This window comes from Sciurus vulgaris, assembly GCF_902686455.1.
Source record: "Sciurus vulgaris genome assembly, chromosome: 8".
Lineage (NCBI taxonomy): Eukaryota > Metazoa > Chordata > Mammalia > Rodentia > Sciuridae > Sciurus > Sciurus vulgaris.
Genome location: NC_136468.1, coordinates 120,492,808 through 120,513,553, shown reverse-complemented (window position 1 = coordinate 120,513,553; position 20,746 = coordinate 120,492,808). Strand labels below are relative to the sequence as shown.

At 41.7% G+C, this 20,746-nt stretch overlaps 1 protein-coding gene across 2 annotated transcripts in view; it reads right to left on the bottom strand.

Annotated features, from left to right (window-relative positions):
- LOC306667255 (immunoglobulin lambda-1 light chain-like) overlaps nt 1-20,746 on the bottom strand; it is a 759,848-nt gene that overhangs the window by 703,673 nt on the left and 35,429 nt on the right. Inside the window, exons 1-2 of one of the 2 annotated variants that reach the window (XM_079149748.1) lie at nt 19,931-20,011; nt 19,287-19,584 (exon numbers count right to left, since the gene is read on the bottom strand). In XM_079149748.1, coding sequence (XP_079005874.1) covers nt 19,287-19,584; nt 19,931-19,976 — 344 coding nt within the window. In that variant the 5' untranslated portion in view covers nt 19,977-20,011. Of the gene's footprint in view, nt 1-19,286; nt 19,585-19,930; nt 20,012-20,746 lie in introns of those variants that run through there. The other variant, XM_079149747.1, reaches the window with a different exon arrangement.

Below are 20,746 nucleotides of genomic sequence, written 5' to 3'. Positions count from 1 at the left end.
ACCCACACCAAGGCACATTATTATGAAAATACCTAACATACTAAATAAAGACAGAACTTTAAAGGCCGCGAGAGAAAAGAATCAGATTACATTCAGGGGGAAACCAATAAGAATATCAGCAGATTTTTTAATCCAGACCCTAAAACCTAGAAGGGCCTGGAACAACATTTACCAAGCCCTGAAAGAAAATGGATGCCAACCAAGAATCTTATACCCAGCAAAATTTACTTTCAGATTTGATGATGAAATAAGATCCTTCCATGCTAAACAAAAGCTAAAGGAATTTACAAAAAGAAAGCCGGCATTACAGAACATTTTCAGCAAAATATTCCTTGAGGAAGAGATGAAAAACAATGATGCAAATCAGCAACGGGAGGAACTAGCCTAAAGGAATAGCCAAATAAAGGAGAAACCAAATCATGTCAAAAAACAAAATTGACTCAAATGACTGGGAATACAAATCATATCACAAAATTACCCTGAATGTTCATGGCCTGAACTCATAAATCAAAAGACATAGACTGGCAGATTGGATTAAAAAGAAAAATCCAACAATATGCTGCCTGCAAGAGACTCATCTCATAGAGAGAGATACCATAGACTAAAGGTGAAAGAATGAGAAAAAACATACCATGCACAAGGACACAGCAAAAAAGCTGGAGTATCCATCCTCCTTTCAGATAATGTGGACTTCAAGCCAAGCCAATGTTAGTCAGAAGAGATAAAGAAGGACATTTCATACTGCTTAAGGGAAGCATAAATCAGCAAGACATAACAATCATAAATATCTATGCCCCAAACATTGGCTCATCCATGTACATCAAACAAATACTTCTTAATTTCAGAAATCAAATAGACCACAACACAATAATACTAGGCCATTTTATCACACCTCTCTCACCACCGGATAGATCATACAAACAAAAATTGAATAAAGAAAACATAGATCTCAATAACACAATCAACAATTTAGACTTAATGGACATATATAGAATATACCATCCAACAAAGAACAAGTAAAATTTCTTCTCAGCAGCACATGGATCTTTCTCTAAAATAGACCATATTATATGCCACAAAGCTACTGTTAGCACACACAAGAAGATAGAGATACTACCTTGTATTATATCAGATCATAAAGGATTAAAATTAGAAATAAATGACGGAATAAAAAACAGAAACTTCTCCAATAACTGGAGATTAAATAATATGCTATTATATGATGAATGGATAACAGAAGACATCAGGAGGGAAATAAAAAAAATTCTTAGAAGTAAACGAGAACAATGACACATCATATGAAAATCTCTGGAACACTATGAAAGGAGTACTTAGAGGAAGATTTATTTCATGGCACACATTCAACAAAAGAAGGAGAAATCAACAAATAAAGGACTTAACACTACAGCTCAAAACCCTAGAAAAAGAAGAGCAGAGGAAAACCAAAAGTAGTAGAAGAGAGGAAAGAGTTAAAATCAGAGCCGAAATCAATGGAATTGAAACAAAAGAAACAATTGGAAAAATTAACAAAATAAATAGTTGGTTCTTTGAAAAAATGAACAAAATTGATAAAACCTTAGCCACACTAACAAAGAGAAAGAAGGAGAAAACTCAAATTACTAAAATTCAGAATGAACAAGGAAATATCACAACAGACACGAGTGAAATACAAAACATAATTAGAAACTATGTTGAAAATCTATACTCCAACAAAACAGAAAACCTCAAAAACATTAACAAGTTTCTAGACACATATGAATTATCTAAATCGAATGAAGAGGATATACACAACTTAAATAAATCAATTTCAAGCAATGAAATAGAAGAGGTCATCAAAAGCCTACCAACAAAGAAAAGTCCGGAACCAGATGGGTTCTCAGCCAAGTTCTACAAAACCTTTAAAGATGAGCTCATTCCAATACTCCTCAAAGTATTCCATGAAATAGAAGAGGAGGGAACCCTCCCAAACTCATTCTATGAAGCCAATATCACCCTGATAACTAAACCTGACAGAGACACATCAAAGAAAGAAAATTTCAGACCAATATCCTTAATGAACATCGACGCAAAAATTCTCAACAAAATTTTAGCAAATCGCATCCAAAAATATATAAAAAAGATAGTGCAGCACGATCAAGTGGATTTTCTCCCAGGGATGCAAGGTTGGTTCAACATCCGGAGATCAATAAATGTCATTCACCATATTAATAGACTTAAAGTTAAGAATCACGTGATTATTTCCATAGATGCAGAGAAAGCATTTGATAAAATACAGCATCCCTTCATGCTCAAAACACTAGAAAAAATTGGGGTAGTGGGAACATTCCTTAACATTGTAAAGGCCATCTACACTAAGCCCATGGCCAATATCATTCTAAATGGTGAAAAACTAAAAGCATTCCCCCTAAAAACTGGAACAAGGCAGGTATTCCCTCTAACCCACTTCTATTCAACATCATCCTTGAAACTCTAGCCAGAGCAATTAGAAAACCAAAGAAATTAAAGGGGAACGAATTGAAAAAGAAGAACTCAAACTATCCCTGTTTGCTGATGACATAATTATATATTTAGAGGAACCTGGAAATTCCACCAGAAAACTCTTAGAACTCATAAGTGAATTCAGTAAAGTAGCAGGTTACAAGATCAATGCTCATAAATCCAATGCATTTTTATACATAAGTGATGAATCTTCAGAAAGAGAAATTAGGAAAACTACCCCATTCACAATAGCATCAAAAAAATAAAATATTTGGGAATCAATCTCACAAAAGAGGTGAAAGATCTCTTCAATGAGAACTACAGAACACTAAAAAAAGAAATTAAAGAAAACCTTAGAAGATGGAAAGATCTCCCATGTTCTTGGATAGGAAGAATTAATATTGTCAAAATGGCCATACTACCAAAAGTGCTATACAGATTCAATGCAATTCCAATTAAAATCCCAATGATGTACCTTACAGGATAGAGCAAGCAATTATGAAATTCATCTGGAAGAATAAAAAACCCAAATAGTTAAAGCAATCCTCAGTAGAAAGAGCGGAGCAGGGAGTATTGCAGTACCAGATCTTCAACTCTATTACAAAGCAATAGTAACAAAAACGGCATGGTATTGGTACCAAAATAGACAGGCAGATCAATGATACAGAATGGAGGACATGGACACAAACCCAAATAAATACAATTTTCTCATACTAGACAAAGGGGCCAAAAATAGGCAATGGACAAAAGATAGCCTCTTAAATGGTGCTTGGAAACCTGGAAAACCATATGCAACAGAATGAAATTAAACCCCTATCTCTCACCCTGCACAAAATTCAACTCAAAATGGATCAAGGACCTCGGAATCAGATCAGAGATCCTGCATCTTACAGAAGAAAACGTAGGTCCAAATCTTCAACTTGTTGGCTTAGGATCAGACGTCCTTAACAGGACTCCCATAGCACAAGAAATAAAAGCAAGAATCAACAACTGGGATAGATTCAAACTAAAAAGCTTTCTCTCAGCAAAGGAAACTATCAGTAATGTGAAGAAAGAGCCTACAGAGTGGGAGAATATCTTTGCCACTCATACTTCCCATAGAGTGCTAATTTCCAGAATCTAAAGAATTCAAAAAACTCTCCACAAAGAATACAAATAATCCAATCAACAAATGGACTAAGGAAATGAACATACACTTCACAGAAGATGTACAAGCAAACAACAGATATATGACAAAATGTTCACCACCCCTAGTAATAAAAGAAATGCAAATCAAAACTATGCTAAGATTGCATCTCACCCCAATTAGAATGGTGATTATCAAGAACACAAGCAACAACAGGTGTTTGCAAGGATGTGGGGAAAGAGGTACACTCATACCTTGCTGGTGGAGTTGCAAATTAGTGCAGCCACTCTGGAAAGCAGTACGGAGATTCCTCAGAAACCTTGGAATGGAACCACCATTTGACCCAGGTATCCCACTCCTTGGCCTATACCCAAAGGACTTAAAATCAGCATACTATAGAGATACAGCCACATCAATGTTCACTGCTGCTCAATTCACCATAGCCAGATTGTGGAACCAACCTAGATGTCCTTTAATTGATGAATGGATAAAGAAACTGTGGTATATATATACAATGTATTATTACTCCACCATAAAGAATGATAAAATTATTGCATTTGAAGGAAATGGATGAAATTGGAGGATATCACGCTAAGTGACATAAGCCAATCTCAAAAAACTAAAGGACGAATGATCTTGCTGATAAGCGGATGAGGACATATATTGGGGGGTGGGAAGGGTTAGCTTTAGGGTTAGGGTTAGGTTTAGGGTTAGGTTTAAGGAGGGTGGTAAGAATGGAGGAAGGAAGGACTGTATAGAGGGAAAAGAGGGGTGGGAGGGGTGGGGGGAAGGGAAAAAATAACAGAATGAATCAAACAGCATTACCCTATGTAAATTTATGATTACACAAATGGTATGCCTTGACTTCATGTACAAATAGAGAAACAACATGTATCCCATTTGTTTACAATAAAAAAATAACGTATCTTTGAATGGGGAGTGGCATAAACTAGTGCCACCTTAAAGATCTAAGGGAATGATTATGGTGGGTTTTTGTACTGGTTTAATTTATGGCTTGCCTGTAATAATATTTGAATGAATCCTGAAAGGTAGAAGTAAATTTCTGCATTTCCTTACAGAAACTCAACTTACTTTCCATTTCTGAATGAGCTGTGGAATGTGCTAGAACAGAATACATGTCTGGATGTGTATGGAATGCACCACTGAAGGGGAAGAAGAGTTCCTCTCTCTTCCTCTAAGAAAGCAGGATCAGAAATGGTGTGCATTCATAGGAAATACACAACAGTGCATATATACTTTTTACCTTTGTACTTCATTCACTGTCCATGTGTGCTTGGACCATGGTGACAAGAAGGGCATCCTGGCACTATACCATTTCATTGTAACTGTATTGGATGGGTGTAAATTGGCAAGAGTATTGAAAGGTTTGGAGAGACATTTGCATTCCAGAGAGTGAGAGATATCATAATAAGTTTGTTCTTCCATATTATCTCAAACATTTAGATTTTAGTTGTTTTGAGCTTTCTGAGCCAAAATAATGGACAAAAATCTTCCACAAAATAATGAACAAATTATTTAATTGTATGCTTCCCAACAATGGGAGCAGAACCCTCAAAAACTATAAAATTTCAGCAAGCGACATAACTCAAAATGGGGGAAATTCCTCCAATTTTAATATTGAGAGGCTGATGAGTGGTTGTGGATTCCAGACTAGGAAGCGTCTCTGTGTGTCACACAAGGGTGTCAGTTGCCCTTTTATGTGGGCAATTGTATTCAGTAGTCTCTGTGATAGTGTTGAAATTGGCATGAGAGCAAAATCCTTGTGTTTAGGTCAATCCCCTCTAGGAGAATCCAAGTGGTGAACATGGAGTTCTGTAATAAGTCCAGTCATCTCTAAGAGGAATTATGCATCTTTTGAAAAATTTTTCCTGAAATACCAAGTTTTGGCAGAAGCAGGTCCACATGGGACTTCAAGGGATCACACACACAAAAGTGCATGAATCAGCAGTCACACATCAGACAGATCCAGTAGTGATCACTGTGTGAGGTAGTTTTTGTGTCTAGGTTGGAGAAGGAGTAGAACTGAGGCTCAGTGACACACTGGACAGGTGGACCATATCCCATGCCTCTCCCTGGGTTCAGACTTAAGTCCTGTGGGTGGATACGCATTCTAACATCTAGGAAATTTGAAGTCTAGGATGTTCAAGGTCTTCTTTGGCAGTCTCTGATGAGACCCATCTACAGAGTCTCAAGATGGCTCAAGGCATTACACAGTGATAGAGACAACATGTCCTTCGTGAGGTTTCCCCTGTTTGTCTTAAAAATCCATAGTCTCTTTGAAGAGTGCTCTACCATCGCCATCTCATTTACACTTAATGTTTTTCCAAAACTCTCACTCCAAATATCATAGGCACATTAAGTTTCCATCTTAATATCTGACAATTAGGGTAAAATTCAACATGAGTTTCGTTGTGGACCTTAAACACCTGGTCGCCCAAACTCATGTTCTTTTCACACATAAAAATGCATTCATTTTTTCCAAAGAGCCTCAAATCTTAATCATTCTAATATCACATTGAAAATACCATCTTGTTTGAAGGTACACATCTTCAGCCCTGAGTCTGTAATATTATAGCATTTTTCTACTTTCTACAATGGTGCAACAGGCACAAAGCAGACATTCCTATTTCAAAAAGAAGGAATAGGCAAGTAGAAAACAAAACTAGACCAAAGGATATCTGTAACCCAGCAGGGAAGACATCAATTTAAAAATCTACACAGGTCTGCCATTCTCTGTACCTTAAGGTGAGAGTTGTACCCCAAGGCCTCCGCCAGCCCAGTCCCCAAGAGTTTGCTGAGGTCAGTCCATATGGTTGCTTTCCATGGGTTTAAGTCCTTTACCTGTAGCATTTCTAGGTGGTACATTGCCAATGGCTCTACACTTCTGGAATCTGAAAAGCATCCCACTCCATTAGCTCCAGTAGGCATTATCCTTGTGGGGACTCTGTGATGCCTCTGTCCCTCTGGCTGATTTCTCTTTGGTTCCCATGCAGATCAATATAACTTTTGAAATCTTGGTGAATGCATCCATGATCCCAGAGGCAGAACATCCTGCTGGACTGCATTATCAGGAAAACGTGGATGTAGTCCCTGCCAAGGCTTACATCTGTGCTCTCTGGATTGGCAAAATGAGCCAGGACTGGGCTGATTTGAACCCATGCTGAGGTAGCTGAGCAGTGTACTGTTCTACAGAGAGTAAAGTGCCAAGACAGTCCAAACAAAAGTCCTTGGAGAGCACACTGAGCTGGTTTCCCGGATTCATTCTGCATTCCTAGCCTTTTGATCCCTGTTTGGATGGACTTCTTCCCCATTCTCTTGAAATTTGGCATTTGTCTGCCATCTATTTCTGCCTATGTACTTAGGTAGTGTTACCTAATGCTTGGAATTTCCTCCTAAACATGTATTGTACCTCAGTGTTTGACTATGACTTTTGTATATTTTTCACATTCTGTTTCTTTTTCACTAATAAATTCTATCTTCACATAATTCCTTTACTCTCTTATATTATTGTAATTGGGTAAAAGTTCCCAGGCAACAACATCAAGGATTTTTCTGCCTAGAAATGTCTTTCACCACTTATTCCTCAGCCTTAATTTTGGCTATCCATCAAGCCCTGAGGAAGAGGTACAGTTCAGCTTGATTATTTCCTCCCTCTCAATAAAGATCATCTTGGCTCCAGTTTTTAAAAGAGCTGTTGCTCCTTTCCCTTCAAGTCCTCATCAGCAGTATGTCATCATCTGTCCACAAATATATCAGCATTCTGGTCATTGCCACAAAACCAGTCTCTAAAAAGATAACATTTCCTAGTCTTTTTGTCTTCTGGATGTCCACCAGATTACCTATTGCATGTCATTTTCAGCATTTTGATCTTTTTTCTGGCCTTTTCCTCTAAAGTCCTCCAGTCTCTGTTTCTAACTTTTCATGCATAGTTAGAGACAAAGGCCTTATTGCCAGGTTCTAATTTTCTGACTTAGTCCTTTTCCTGTTGTTATCACTGATTACCGACTGGTTAATTAGGAGGTAAAAAGGTTTATTTAGCTCGTGGTTCTCCATGTCCAAGAACGTGGCATCACCTTGTATTTGATCTCTGTTGAGGGTCTTTCTGTGGCCAAACACTGCAGAAACTTGAGGTGGCTGAGGGCATCATATGGCAATACAGAAATCTTGCTTATGTTTCTCTTTGAAATCTATAATCCCATTGAATTAAGATTCTCCCATATTCCTTCCTTTAACTTTATTAAGTTTCAAAGATTCCACCTCTGCATACATAGATTACACTTCTACCCTCTAACTATCTCACCATGGGGACTGAATTTCAACCTTAGTTTTGGTGGAAAAATTAAAGCAATAGCATAAGGAATATATATCAAATGCAGGCAGCCCTCTAATTCTCTGATTAAAGACAGAAAGTCACCACATCCCCATTAAGGCAGGGTAATCAGGGACCAAAGACATTAGGAATGAACTTGGGTCTTCCCACCAGGGTGGGGAGTGTTTCCTGAAGGTCTAGGTGATGTAGAATACATCAGGAAGAGTCATAATGAGTATCAGCTATGACCTGGGACTTGTCTCAGGAAGACAGAAGTATTTAAAATTAACATGTAGTTAGAGTTTAGACAAACATTCTTATTTCTCATCCCCTTTCATCCTTTATCTTCCAACATAAGACATGCTAACAGTAATTCACTTTATTTCTCTGTCTTTGAGGTAAAGTGTTTGAAAATTGAATGTGGATCAGATTTGAGAAGAATCATGTTACCTAATGGTTAGAAAAGATTTTGCATAATTTTAGGATGAAAAGTTGAGCATATTTATGGTTTTACCAAGGACAGTTTCATGGTAGCATGAATCTTGATATCATCTTTCTTCGAAGATTTTGTGGAATAAAAATTGTGTGAGTTCCAATTACCAGTGGGTGGACTATGTGATTTATATTTTGAAATAGTTTTCAGAATTTCCTTTATTCTATGTTTTTGTTTACCCTTGGTGAAAAAAAAAATGCTTTTGTGAGATTCAGCATTACCAAGGCATTTCCAGGAATTATTAACAAGCACAATATCAATTCAGAAATTATCCAGGTATGGTATGGAACACATGGATGACTGTATTAATGACTGTTTATCCTATGGGGTTTGAAATGTATACAATGGTCAACTGGTGCCTAAAAGGGCAGTTGGAACTATGATGACTGCAGTTAAGTGAATTTGGAAACACACAGAGGTGGAGCCAGTACCTTGACTTCAGGCAATCGTCAGACCAGAATCATCCTCAGTGTGGAAATGGGTAGTCAGTCTTGCAGCAGGTACCTGGAGCAATACCACAGGACTGGTTTGCTCTGTTCAAATCACAAACTTCTTAGGAGTGTGGGACGTCAGGAGCTTATCAAGTTCTGGACATTCCTGGGACTAATCCAGGACACATGAATCTAATGTGGCCCCGTTGACACTAAATGTAAATTCAGGGATCAAGAACAGAGGTCAGATGACACCTTACACTTTGGTCTTCTATCCCCTAAACACATTTAACTAAAAAATCGAAAACCCAAAACAAAACAAAAGACACCAGTGTAGTCTGGTTATACCGCCTGTAAATCCACTCCTGATAAACCCTCTTTGGTGCCTACTTGGAGGGCCTCAGTTCTGGGTGAGCTGGGCAAGACCAGCTTACAACTTAATCTCCTATCTTCCTGGGTGTTATATGAAGATAAACAAAAAAGTGGTTTCTGTCTTCTCCATCTGCTGTGTCACTGTGTGCTACTGCATTGCTGTTCCACCCTTAAAAATAATAATCTGCCTTATCTCCAGCCTGGGCCCTGATGATGGTAAGGGTGGCTGTGTTCCCTGAGCTGAAGCAAGAGGATTGGTCAGGGATCCCTAAGAGATAGTTACTGTCCTCATAAAATTACCAATACATGGAAACAACTGGCTTTTACTGGTACAAGTGAACATGGACACCTGAGAATTTATCTCCAGAGGAGGTTATTGTGACCCTCTGATCTGAAGACACTGACCCTGAAGATGAATTTGTCAGTACATAGGAACTGATGGTGTCTGCAAGAGAGGAGAGGAGAGGGGTGGTGAGGATGAGGGACCCATTAGAGGGACACACCCAGTGACTATGTTCAGCTGAGCTTACAGTTTGAAGTAAACCCAGTTCAGGGTCCTGTGGGAGTTGAGCAAGGGGATGGGCTAGCAGATTCCCTGTGCAGACAGAGATGAATGTGAGCAGGAGAGGGGTCCAAGACATGGTGGAAATGTCCAAAAGCCTGTCATCTGAGACCAAGAGCACAGCTGGGCTCCTCTCAAGCCTCTGTGATTCCCTCTCAGGTGCTTTGAGGCAGTGAGTATTTGGTGGTCATGTTAACTTGTTCTCTCCCTTGGACTCTTCATTGAGGGCAAGTGGGGGATATTCTTATCAGCTGTGGGGTAAGAAGAAGACATTGAGAATTAGGGGCAGAGCCCCAAATCCTTCTAGATGCTTCTCTGGGCAGAAAATCAGCCTTGGACTCCAAGGTCCCAGATTAGAGTCTCCTTCTAGGAATTGATACTATGACCACTGTCCCAGATCTCCTGGATTTTGATGTGTCCTGGGTGCATCTCAGCAGAGTTGTTCACCTTCCAAAAGCCTAGACATGGGCTGAGATGGAACCTGATGAGAGACCACTAATAACACCCATTCAGCCGAAGTTGAATCCTGGACACTCACCTTCCTCCTCCTCCTTCAGTGGCACTTCTGTCCCTCTCTTGCTGTTTCATTTGTGTTTGGTTCTGCAATGTAAGACTTTTTGGTAAATCTTTTCACATATGATATTTTTCTTGGGAAATAAGCACCTATTTATTTGATTCATCACAGCTTTTTATCTCATTTCACTTTAGGTATTTTCTCCCCTCTACGGCATTACTAGTTTGGGAGTACATTAGGAATGAGAATGACAATACTATCTTTTTAACTTTTTTTTTAATCAGTGTTTCATGCTCAAAAGGCCAGATACCAGATCTGTCTGAGAAGTGCACTGGGGACCAGTCATCTGGATTTCCTCATGGTCACAGGTACACAGAGCTGAGCTTTTGAAAGTGGGTGGTCAGAGGTCCTGCTTGTAAGGATAATCCTCTCACTGAACCAATGATAGTCCCATTGTCAGAGCTGTAACCCCAACAGAGTGTGTGTCCTAAGGAAGGTAAATGATCGTTCTTGGGAAAAGTTCCTGGACTCTCCCCACAACTTTAGATTGCACCAGACCAGAGTAGGTGCCATCTTGAGAGTTGATGTACTTGAGGTGGAAGTAGAGGCAAGTGTGGAGGGCGAAGCGTCTCTGCAAATATTTAGGACAAAGGGATCAGCGCTAGGACCACTGCTGGGCAGAAAGGTCTTATGCCTGGCAAGTGAGTAGCAGACCCAACCAGGTGATGTGGATGAGGAATCCAGGGCCTGGGATGTCCATCCTCTCACAATGAGCCTGCTGGTAGAACACCTGGACATCATGTAGTATCCATCGCAAGATGTAGCCCTGTAGCATCTGCTCAGCCTGATACATGGGACCATTTTTTCCAGTGCATTTCCTCCTATGAGCAGGCTTCTGCTGTGATTCTGGTTTGATACAATGTACATCTCACCCTGATAATCTTTGGTCACTATAGCAAAATGCCATAGGATGAACTCTATTGATTTACAATCTGAGGACTATTCCTTGATCACCTCTTGACCTCAAGGTTGGACTCCCCTTGGGCTCCCTTGGACTTCTGGAGCTTCTGTTTTGATTGCTCCTTGAAGAAGTTATGCTGTCCCCTGCCTTTGTAGGAGCTTCAGAGCAGAAACTTTTCTCTTCTAGATGACCCTTAAACACCTGTCACCTGAGAGGATGTGGGTAGGGAGTACAGCCTCACTCTGTGGCAGCCCCACCCACCCTGTCCTTCTCAGTACAGTGTAGAGAGGTGGCCTCTGCAGTTTTCTCTGAGTTGGGCCATGTACATCTCATATAATTGAGTATGCAAATATAAAATCTATCTCTGGTTCCTGTGTTTTGATAGAGGAGTGGAAAGTGCAGAGTAATCTACAGTCCTACTACAAAGGGTCATGGTTCATAGAAACCTATATGAAAGTCCTACAGGAAGTATTGTTATGTTGTATACAAATAGGAATCAAAACTGATGCTAATCATCCCAGCACAGCGTGTTCATGGAACAGTGGATATGTTTAGACCACAGATCATTTGTTTGCTTATTCTATCACCAACATTCCCGTCCAGCTTCTCCTCTTCTGCTTCCTTCTCCTGCCCCTCCTCCTCCTCATCATCATAATCTTTTCTATTACAATTATTGTACTTCATAACACACATGTTCTTTGTATTTCACCACAAAATGTTCACCACCCATTAGTGTATACTCATGATTACTGCGTGTATCATAATCTTACATTAAGGATGATTAAATAATAAATGTTTTTAGATGATTAAATAATAAATGTTTTTAATGAATTCCAGCACAATTAAAAAAAATTTCTCACAATGTTCACATCCTACTCTTCTGCAAAAGAAAAAAAAATTGGATAAAATTTGTGATGATTATGTGATGAAATACTAGTTCTTGGTGAAGCACATCTGCAAATCTTTCTAGTCTCTCCTGGGGAAGTCCAGGTCCATTTCACAAAATACATAGGATGCTGAGTCCATTTTTCAGATAACCTCAGGGAAAGGACAGAGCTTCAATGAAGATGCCACTTAGTAACACCTGGGATGTCTCTATTCAATTAATAAGATTTTTTTGTAGTTCTTGGTATCAGTATCTGTAGGGTTTTTTACCCCCTAAAGAGTAGTATAAACTTCCCCACTTCACAGAACACCAAGTTCAGAAGACAGAGAAATGATGTCATGTTGACCCAGGATGAGGAATTCAGGGATGACGGGAATGGACATGGGAAAAGAGACCAGGGATGAGTAGGAAGGCATCTCTGCAAGTTCCCAGGATGGAGAGGTAATACCTGTGAGAACTTATGGACATTGATCAACAGTGCCCTAAGAGGGGGCAGGAACCCCTTGCAGTCATACTAGAGGGAGGAAACAAGCCCTGGAAGCCCCACATTCTCACACTGAGCTTCCTTCTGGGGTACCTGGACCTCAGGTTGGTCTTCTGAGTGATTTTCAGACCTACATGACCTACTCAGGCTGATACCTGGGCTTCCTCCACTAACTTTTTTAGGTGAGTCCTGCACTGTGTCCTCAGCTTCTTTAAACATCCTGGAGAGACACAAAGAGTCTGATCCCAAGACCATCATTATAGTAGCCCAGGGCATAGGATGGACTGTCCTGACACGAAGTTCAGTGCCTGACCCTAAATCACCTGTCCCAAAACCCCTCCCTCTTTGTTTCTCCTGGGTTGCTCTAGCCTCTGACCTGGCAGTACCTTAACTGTCATCTGGAGGTGAGGAAGACCAGGAGCACATTCTTCACTGTAGGTGACACCAAAAGCCCCTGTCACCTGCAATCATGTGCATAGAAGTGCTGCCTCCCTCTGTGTGAGCTGTACCCTGTGAAGCACAGCTCAGAGAGGGAGCATTTGGGCTGTGCAGGGGGGCGGACTGGTGTAATACCTGTAACTGAGTTTCAGCATGAAAAGCTGTATCTGGGCCATGGTTTTGATAGGAAAATGGAGCTTGAAGAATAAACTATAGATGGTCTATAAAGTCTAGAGGTCCAGAGAGATTTTGTGGCACCTTTCAGGAACATTTACTGCCTTAACGTATACAGGGGAATCAAGGCTGCTCCAATAGCAGTATTAGCAATGTAATTGGAACACCTGCTGCTCAGACACCACAGCCCAACCCAGTTTACATCACCATCACCATCTTCCTCTTCCTCCCCCTCCTCCTCCTCCTCCTCCTCATTATCACCCCTTTACAGCTATTTTACTTCATCACCCACATTTGTAGTGCATGGTGGAGGACTTCCATATCAACCCAGTGTGCCCTTTCTTTCAAACTGGGAACTTCCTTCTATTCTCTATGGGGGAAGCCTGCTCCCACCACCCAGAAAACCACCTGTTTGTTGATAGCATTTTCCAAATTTCCCCAGGGGAAGAACTGGACTCCACTGATGGTCTTTGTTAGTGGAATCCAGTCTGAGTCTCTTCTCAATTAATGAGGCACTTTCTGTATTTGTATCATTTAATTTGAAAAAATTAAAGATCCATACGAGTCTTCTCTTTTCACGTTAGAGGTAGTTGAGGCCCAGGGAGACTCAAATGCCAGGACAACAGAGAACAGTGTTGTGATATTAAGGAAATGACCCAGGTATCCTGGATTTAGGTCTTGGTCTCTTTGTAGTAGTTTGTCCAGGTCACCTCACAAAGCAAAGGGCATGAAGACCTGGCTCAGAGCCACAGTTTGTGTCTCACACAGCTAGGTGCCCACTCTTCCATGGCCTGACCATCACTAGGGCCCCACCTTAGCTTGCAGGTGATGGTATCCATGGGCCTGTGCCCAGATTAGAGCTGGCAAACATGCAGAGTGAGCAGGCAGCTGTGCAGTGCTGGTCTGACTTTCACTGAATCTCTATGTACTCTTGCCTGCTCCCCTCTTTCCTGAGTGAGGGGTTGAAGGTTTCTCATGGTCACCTCTACAGGTGGAACCTGATTCTTATAAGAACACAGGACAAGTAGTTTCAGGAGAGTGAAGTATGACTTTTAGATGCCACCTCCACAGGCTCCCCTGCTTTGAGATCAGAGCAGGGCCAGGCCCAGGGTCCTGTGGGAATGAGTCTGGGTATAGGGGCCTTGGCTAGTCACCTGTGTAGAGGGAGCAGCAAAGGATTCCAGGGCACGCTGGAGATGCCTTAGAGCTCTTCCTCCTGAGCCCATAGCCGGGCAGGGTCTGGTGCTCAAAACAGAAATTGGAACTCAAGGGGCATGCAAGCTGTGCCTCCCTGACGGGTCTTCACGCCTTGCCTCTGTTCCAGGGCACTGAGGTTGGTGCAGCTCTGGATGGTTCCAGAGTAATTTAGAGAGGCCAACCTAGTGGGAAAGTAGTTGGAGTGGGAAGCTCTTTCAGGTCCTATTTCCAGTAACACTGTTTCCCCTCACTGGGAGGAGGAGTCCTTTACCCTACTCACTACAGCTTCATAGCCTGTCCATAAGGAGCCCATGACTCTAGCACCAAACCAGGGAGGTACTGAGGTACACTTTAGTCTGGAGGGCTACACTGCTCTGCAGAGGACCTGAGCTTTGAGGAGGACAGTAAGAGGAAGGGTGTTTCTCTGTGGAATACCGAGGAAGGCAACTCAAATATGGGGTTCTTCAATTGAAATAATCCCTGCATTTTAAATTATTGTTTCTCTTCTTGTGAAATTTAGACTCTTTACACAGGCATAGATGAATTACATGAGTGAAGGAATAAACTGATTTTTTAATTTTCAAATTTTATTTCTTCCAATTAGTTGTACATGACAGTAGAATGCATTTATACATTTTGATAGATCATACATAATTGGAGTGCAACCTCCCACCTTCCTGATCATACATACTGCAAGATCACATAGGTCATGCTGTCATACGTGGACATGAGGTATTATGTCTGTTTCACTCTACTATCGTTCCTTCTCCCATACCCCTTCACCTCCCTTCACTCCCCTTTACCTAATGTAAAGTAACTCTCTTCTTCCCTATCCCACCAGCCTCATTGTGAATTAGCTTTCGCATATCAGAGGAAACATTCAGCTTTTGGTTTTTGAGGTTTGGCTTATTTCACTTAGCATGATATTCTCTAACTCCCTCCATTTATCAGCAAATGCCAGAATTTCATTCTTCTTTAAAATTGAATAAAAAGTTTCTATCAATATTTATGTGTGTATCACATTTTCTTCATCCATGTAATGTAACACAAAGCTGCTCCCCCACCATTTACGTTGCATCACAACATATCTTATCAGTCTGAAAGCTGCTGTGCCGCCCTTTCTGCTACAGCCATTTCCCCACCTCCCAACTACTTGTCAGTCTGTAAACATCCTAGCTAGCTATTGGTTCATCAGTCAGCTTGCAAGTATCCTTTTCCATTATTGTCCCCTGTTAGCCAGCGGAATTCAACTGCTTAGGGATAGCACCCCCGCCATCTTTTCTCTTGCTTTCTCTCTCCTACTCACTTTCTTCCTCTCTCCTCCTTGCTTTTCCACTCACTCTAGTGCGCACCCTTTCTCTTTTCCTCTCATTTTCTCTCTTAGCCTGCTGGGAGACACTTTGTTTCCTTAATATACTCCCTTATGTGATGTCCCGTGACCAGCGTGGTTTTCATGGGTTTCTTACAATCCATTCATTTGTTGAAGGACATCTAGATTGATTCTATATTTTAGCCATTGTGAATCAAGTTGCTATAAACATTAATGTGACTGTGTTACTGTAGTATATTGATTTTAATTCTTCAAGTATAAACCGAGGAGTGGGATAACTGCATCAAATGGTGGTCCCATTCCAAGTTTTCTGAGAAATCTCCATACTGCTTTCCATAATGGTTGCACCAATTTGCATTCCCACCAGCAATGTATAAGTGTACCTTTTTTCCCCACATCCTCACCAACACTTGTTTTTGCTTGTGTTTTTCATAATTTCCGTTGTGATTGCTATGAGATTAAATCTTAGAGTACTTTTGATTTGTATTTCTCTGATTGCTAGAGATGTTGAAAATTTTTTCATATATCTGTTGATCGATTATGTACCTACCATGAAATGTCTGTTCAATTCCTTATCCCATTTATTGATTGGGTTATTTGTTTTTTTGGTGTTAAGTGTTTAGTGTTCTTGTATATCCTAGAGATTAATGCTTTATCAGACTTGCATGCGGTTAAGATTTTCTCCCAATCTGTAGACTCTGTCTTCATAAACTCACTTTTTATATAGAAATGGGTGTTGTATTTTTGATTCAATACACTCAATTATCAAGTTTACATGAGTAATGGGGAGCATTCAGGGTTCAATTCCAAATAGATGATGAAGGACCTTATGTCTTGTAGGTGGTTTGGGTGGAGGGAAGTGTGGTCAGCAGGAGGCATCCAAGATGATCTCATGTGCCATCAGAAGATGGAATGGATTTGTGGCTTCCTGGAGGTGTTGTTGGGCTGTTTCTGGAGCCAGTTTGTTGGTCTCAGGGAACTCGGGTCTGTTCCCTGGCACCTACTTAGTTGTGGAGAAGGCTTACTTGCCAGGGGTGTTTGCTATCATGTCAAAATGGCTTCCCTGAAGCTGATGGGACCAGAAGCTTCTAGCTATGTTCCTGGTTCTGGCCTAGGCAGGGCCTGACACAGATTACAGGGACAGCCTTAGGCTTACAGAGGAGAAGACTTGGACTAGTGGGGGGAGATCATGGATGAAAGGGAAGCATGACTAGAGGAGGGATAAAGGAGCTGAAAGACACTTCTGGGAAGAAACTGCACAGGGATGGCCAGGTTTCCCTCCCTGCTAGTCCTCAGGGTAGCTTGGACAGTCAAGGACACTGCTTCCAACTGGAACCCAGCCAAGGACACTGATACCGCTGTTTACTGGTGAGGAGTTCTGCTTCCTCTAAATGTTGAAGTCTGAACACTAGAAAAGCACACCAAGGCAAGCATATTAAGCAGGTTTTATTTAAAAGTAGTAATAATACAGACTTCTCCCAAGGGGGAGAAGGGGGTCATGGCTGATGTTCTAGAATCCCAAGAAGTGAACGCACCCTATATCTTTATAGGTTAAGGTAACTTTTGTTCTCCAGTTCTCTCCCCCATCTCTCCTTCCTGCCTATGTGACTAGGCCTGGTTTTACAGGTGAGAAGCATAAAGTGATGGGCAGGGGGAGGACCAAAATGATTCAGTCAGGCAAACACCCAGGGGGCAGTCATTAGCACCTCCTTGCCTGCAGTCCTTGATGAGGACAGGTAAATTTGGTAATCAATAGGCTCCAGAGATCCTTAACATTCCATTCTCCCAGGGCAGTCTCCAACTGCCAGAGGCAGATGGCTTCTTGGCCTCCATTTCCTGGATCTGACCCTATCCCCCATTTCTACACTAACTGCCTGTCCCCAATCTGGCTTTCATATCACTGGGGGAATCTCACATGTTCATTTCTATCCCAGTGAAGAGGAGTCCTGTAGGACAGGGATGTTTGACCTATGTACCCTGTATGTGGAGACATATGTTTTCATTCATGGCCTGTGCAAGGAGGGAATAAGAAACTCTTGGAGGAATGGAATGAGTACAAATAAAATTCTGAAAATTAATATCAAGAAATAAAGCAAGTACACAGAAAATATATTTTTAAAATTGGGTTTGATGGGTGGAAAAGACCTGATGGGTCTTTTCCTAAAAAAGGGTAAAAAGCCCATGAATGCTTTAATTATAGCGAAGCACACCAAAGTAATTTAATGTCTAGTATCTTAAGTTTGACAAATGTCCTACAATTATGTAAGATGTTAACGGGTGAAATGGGTCAAATATATAGAAACACTGTGATATCTTTGTGTCCCTTTGTAAACCTGAAATTATTCCAAAAGAAAATTTAATTATTTCCATTAAAAAATTAAGACACACACACTAACACACACACACACACACACACACACACACAAACACACAAAATTGAAGTCTTTGTGAATTTGGCCTGACTGGGGACTTTTCACTTGCACAGTAATTCCTCCTTCCAGGCAGCTGGCACCATAAGGCCAGTTGGGGCACTGGTATTTCTATCTACCCCCAGGAAGATGCTTTGACTCTAGGGCTGTCTGATCCAATGAATTATGGAGTACCACACAATTCTCTTTGAGCAGTATGTTTGTCAAGGCAACAAATCCTTCTAAGATCCGTGAGATTAAACAGAGAGTTCTCCCAGGGACATCTTCCTTTTAGAGATGACTTAGGCCCACAGTTCATTAGTGGCTTCCAACAGTGTGTGTCTGCTTTCCTCTGAGAATGTCACATGCTCTCCTCTCTAGTGTTCCTGTCATTCTTCAGGGAGTGTTTCTTGGGGGCTGAAAACTGAAACCATTAGTGTCAATTTCACTGTTGGACCCAGGGCACTTGTGTTCAGGAGGAGGAGTTGTAAATGTACTCTTTGCTTTTGGGACATTCCTGAAAACAGATTTCCCTGGTAAACAACTGGGTTCACTGAAGAAATAGTTATGACCTGGGTAAACAGTGAGCTTATCAAATAAAATTTTGCTAATCAACTTCCACAGCAAGAACCCCATGCCTAGTGTGGACACCCCTACCTAGTACACTGCTGGTTACATGAATACTCACCAAATCCTTCCCTGAGGGACCTACCTTAGACCTCCCCAGGGCACATTCTCCAACTCTAGAACCATCCCTGTCCTCTAGCTTCTTAACCATAGATAAGATCCTGCCACAGTGAAATTCTCCTTCATACTAAGACTCAATTTTGTGTAAGTAAGGTCTTGCTGTGCCTTTGGGAGTTGGCAGTTCAAGTCAAAAAAATCATTACTCAGATTCCAAAGGATTCAAATGATCCTGGAGAGATACAGGAACCTTCCTATTTTCTCTCAGGAAAGAGGGGGCAGTGGTGGAAGTAGAGACTTCCTCCATTTCACTTGGCAAATTTTCTACTGTGAGATTAACAAGGGAAGGGAGGGGTCTTGGATGCCAGGCTGCTGGCAGGTTTCTGTCTCACTTCCCTGTCTGCATGTGTCACTGTGAGCATCACTGCTGCTATCCCACACCTGACAGTAATAGTCAGCCTCATCTCCAGCCTGGGCCCCACTGATGGTCAGGGTGGCTGTGTTCCCAGAGTTGGAGCCAGAGAATCGGTCAGGGATCCCAGAGGGACGGTTGCTATCTTTGTAGATGACCAGCAGAGGGGCCTGTTGTGGCTTCTGCTGGTACCAGTATGCATATTTACTTCCAATGTTGCTGCCTTCACAAGTGATTCTGGCCGTCTGTCCTGGGGTCACCGATACTGAGGGTGGCTGAGTCAGCACATATGTGGCTACAGATCCTGTAAGGAAATAAAAGAAGAGAGGGAGAATAATGGTGATTGGAACCTCCTGTGGCTTGGAAGAGCTTCAGGGAAACTGGGCCCAAGGGCATGCCCTGGCATCAAAATCAACCACAGTGACTCATGAGTCTGACTGGGGAATGGAGATTTGAATCCATGAACAATCCCATCCCCTTCACTCCTCAGGCTCACACAAGATGGACTAGTTTTGGAATTTTAGTGCAAAGTCATCCTGCAGCAGGTTCTTGAGCATCCTAGCCACCACCAATAAAGCCCTGCTGGGCTCAGAATTGTGGACAGGATTTTAACCAGGAGCCTTGGGCTGTCGTGTATATTCAGGCAGCACCTGTGCAATGAGCCAGGAGGCTGAGGAGAAGGGCCGTCCGGGTCATAGTGTCCTGTGGCTGCTTCTTGAGTCCCAGGCTGGTGTGTGTTCCCCCCAGGAGTCTCTTATTTTCTTTTTGGGGAGAGCTGCCCATAATGCAAATCAACCCAGGTCAGGGCTGCTACTGGAGGAAGTACTGGGGTGTTCAGAGCAGGGCTCATCCCCAGGGACACTGAGAGGGGAGGGGCAGCCCTGAAGAAACACCCTCAGCCCACAGAAGGCTCCTAACTTGCTGATCCTGTCTCCCTCCCAAGCTCTTTTCTTGCCTTGTATATGGACTGGGCAGGTTATAGAAAGATGAGTCTGTCTTTGTAATCTGAACCAACCGTATGGTTGAATATAGAAGGTTTTGCCAACTATTGGATCCTGTCCGAAATACTGCTCCTAGGTTGTGTGGGTCAACAAAATCCTCTGAGTATTGCTGGTATCTTAAAGATTAATGAGGTGCTGTGTCTCTCTGTCCCTGGTGAGAATGCCTCATGCAGATCTTGGATGCTCTGTCTCATATCTCCAGCATGTTCTGGGCAGGTCCAACATCTATGCTGCTATTCTACTGATGGTTAGAGAGTTTCAGAATGAATGGTGGCCTGAGGATTCCTGGACCTATGCCATATCAACAGGGGCTTTCTACAAAGGTTAGATCTGCGAGACACAGACATCAAAGAATATGTACATTAATGTTAATGACAATACTGGAGAAAAATACTTCAGTGTTTTTTCCAGGTCTCATTCCACGGTCACTAATCCTCCTGCATGTGAAAACTCTCTGCCACTCTG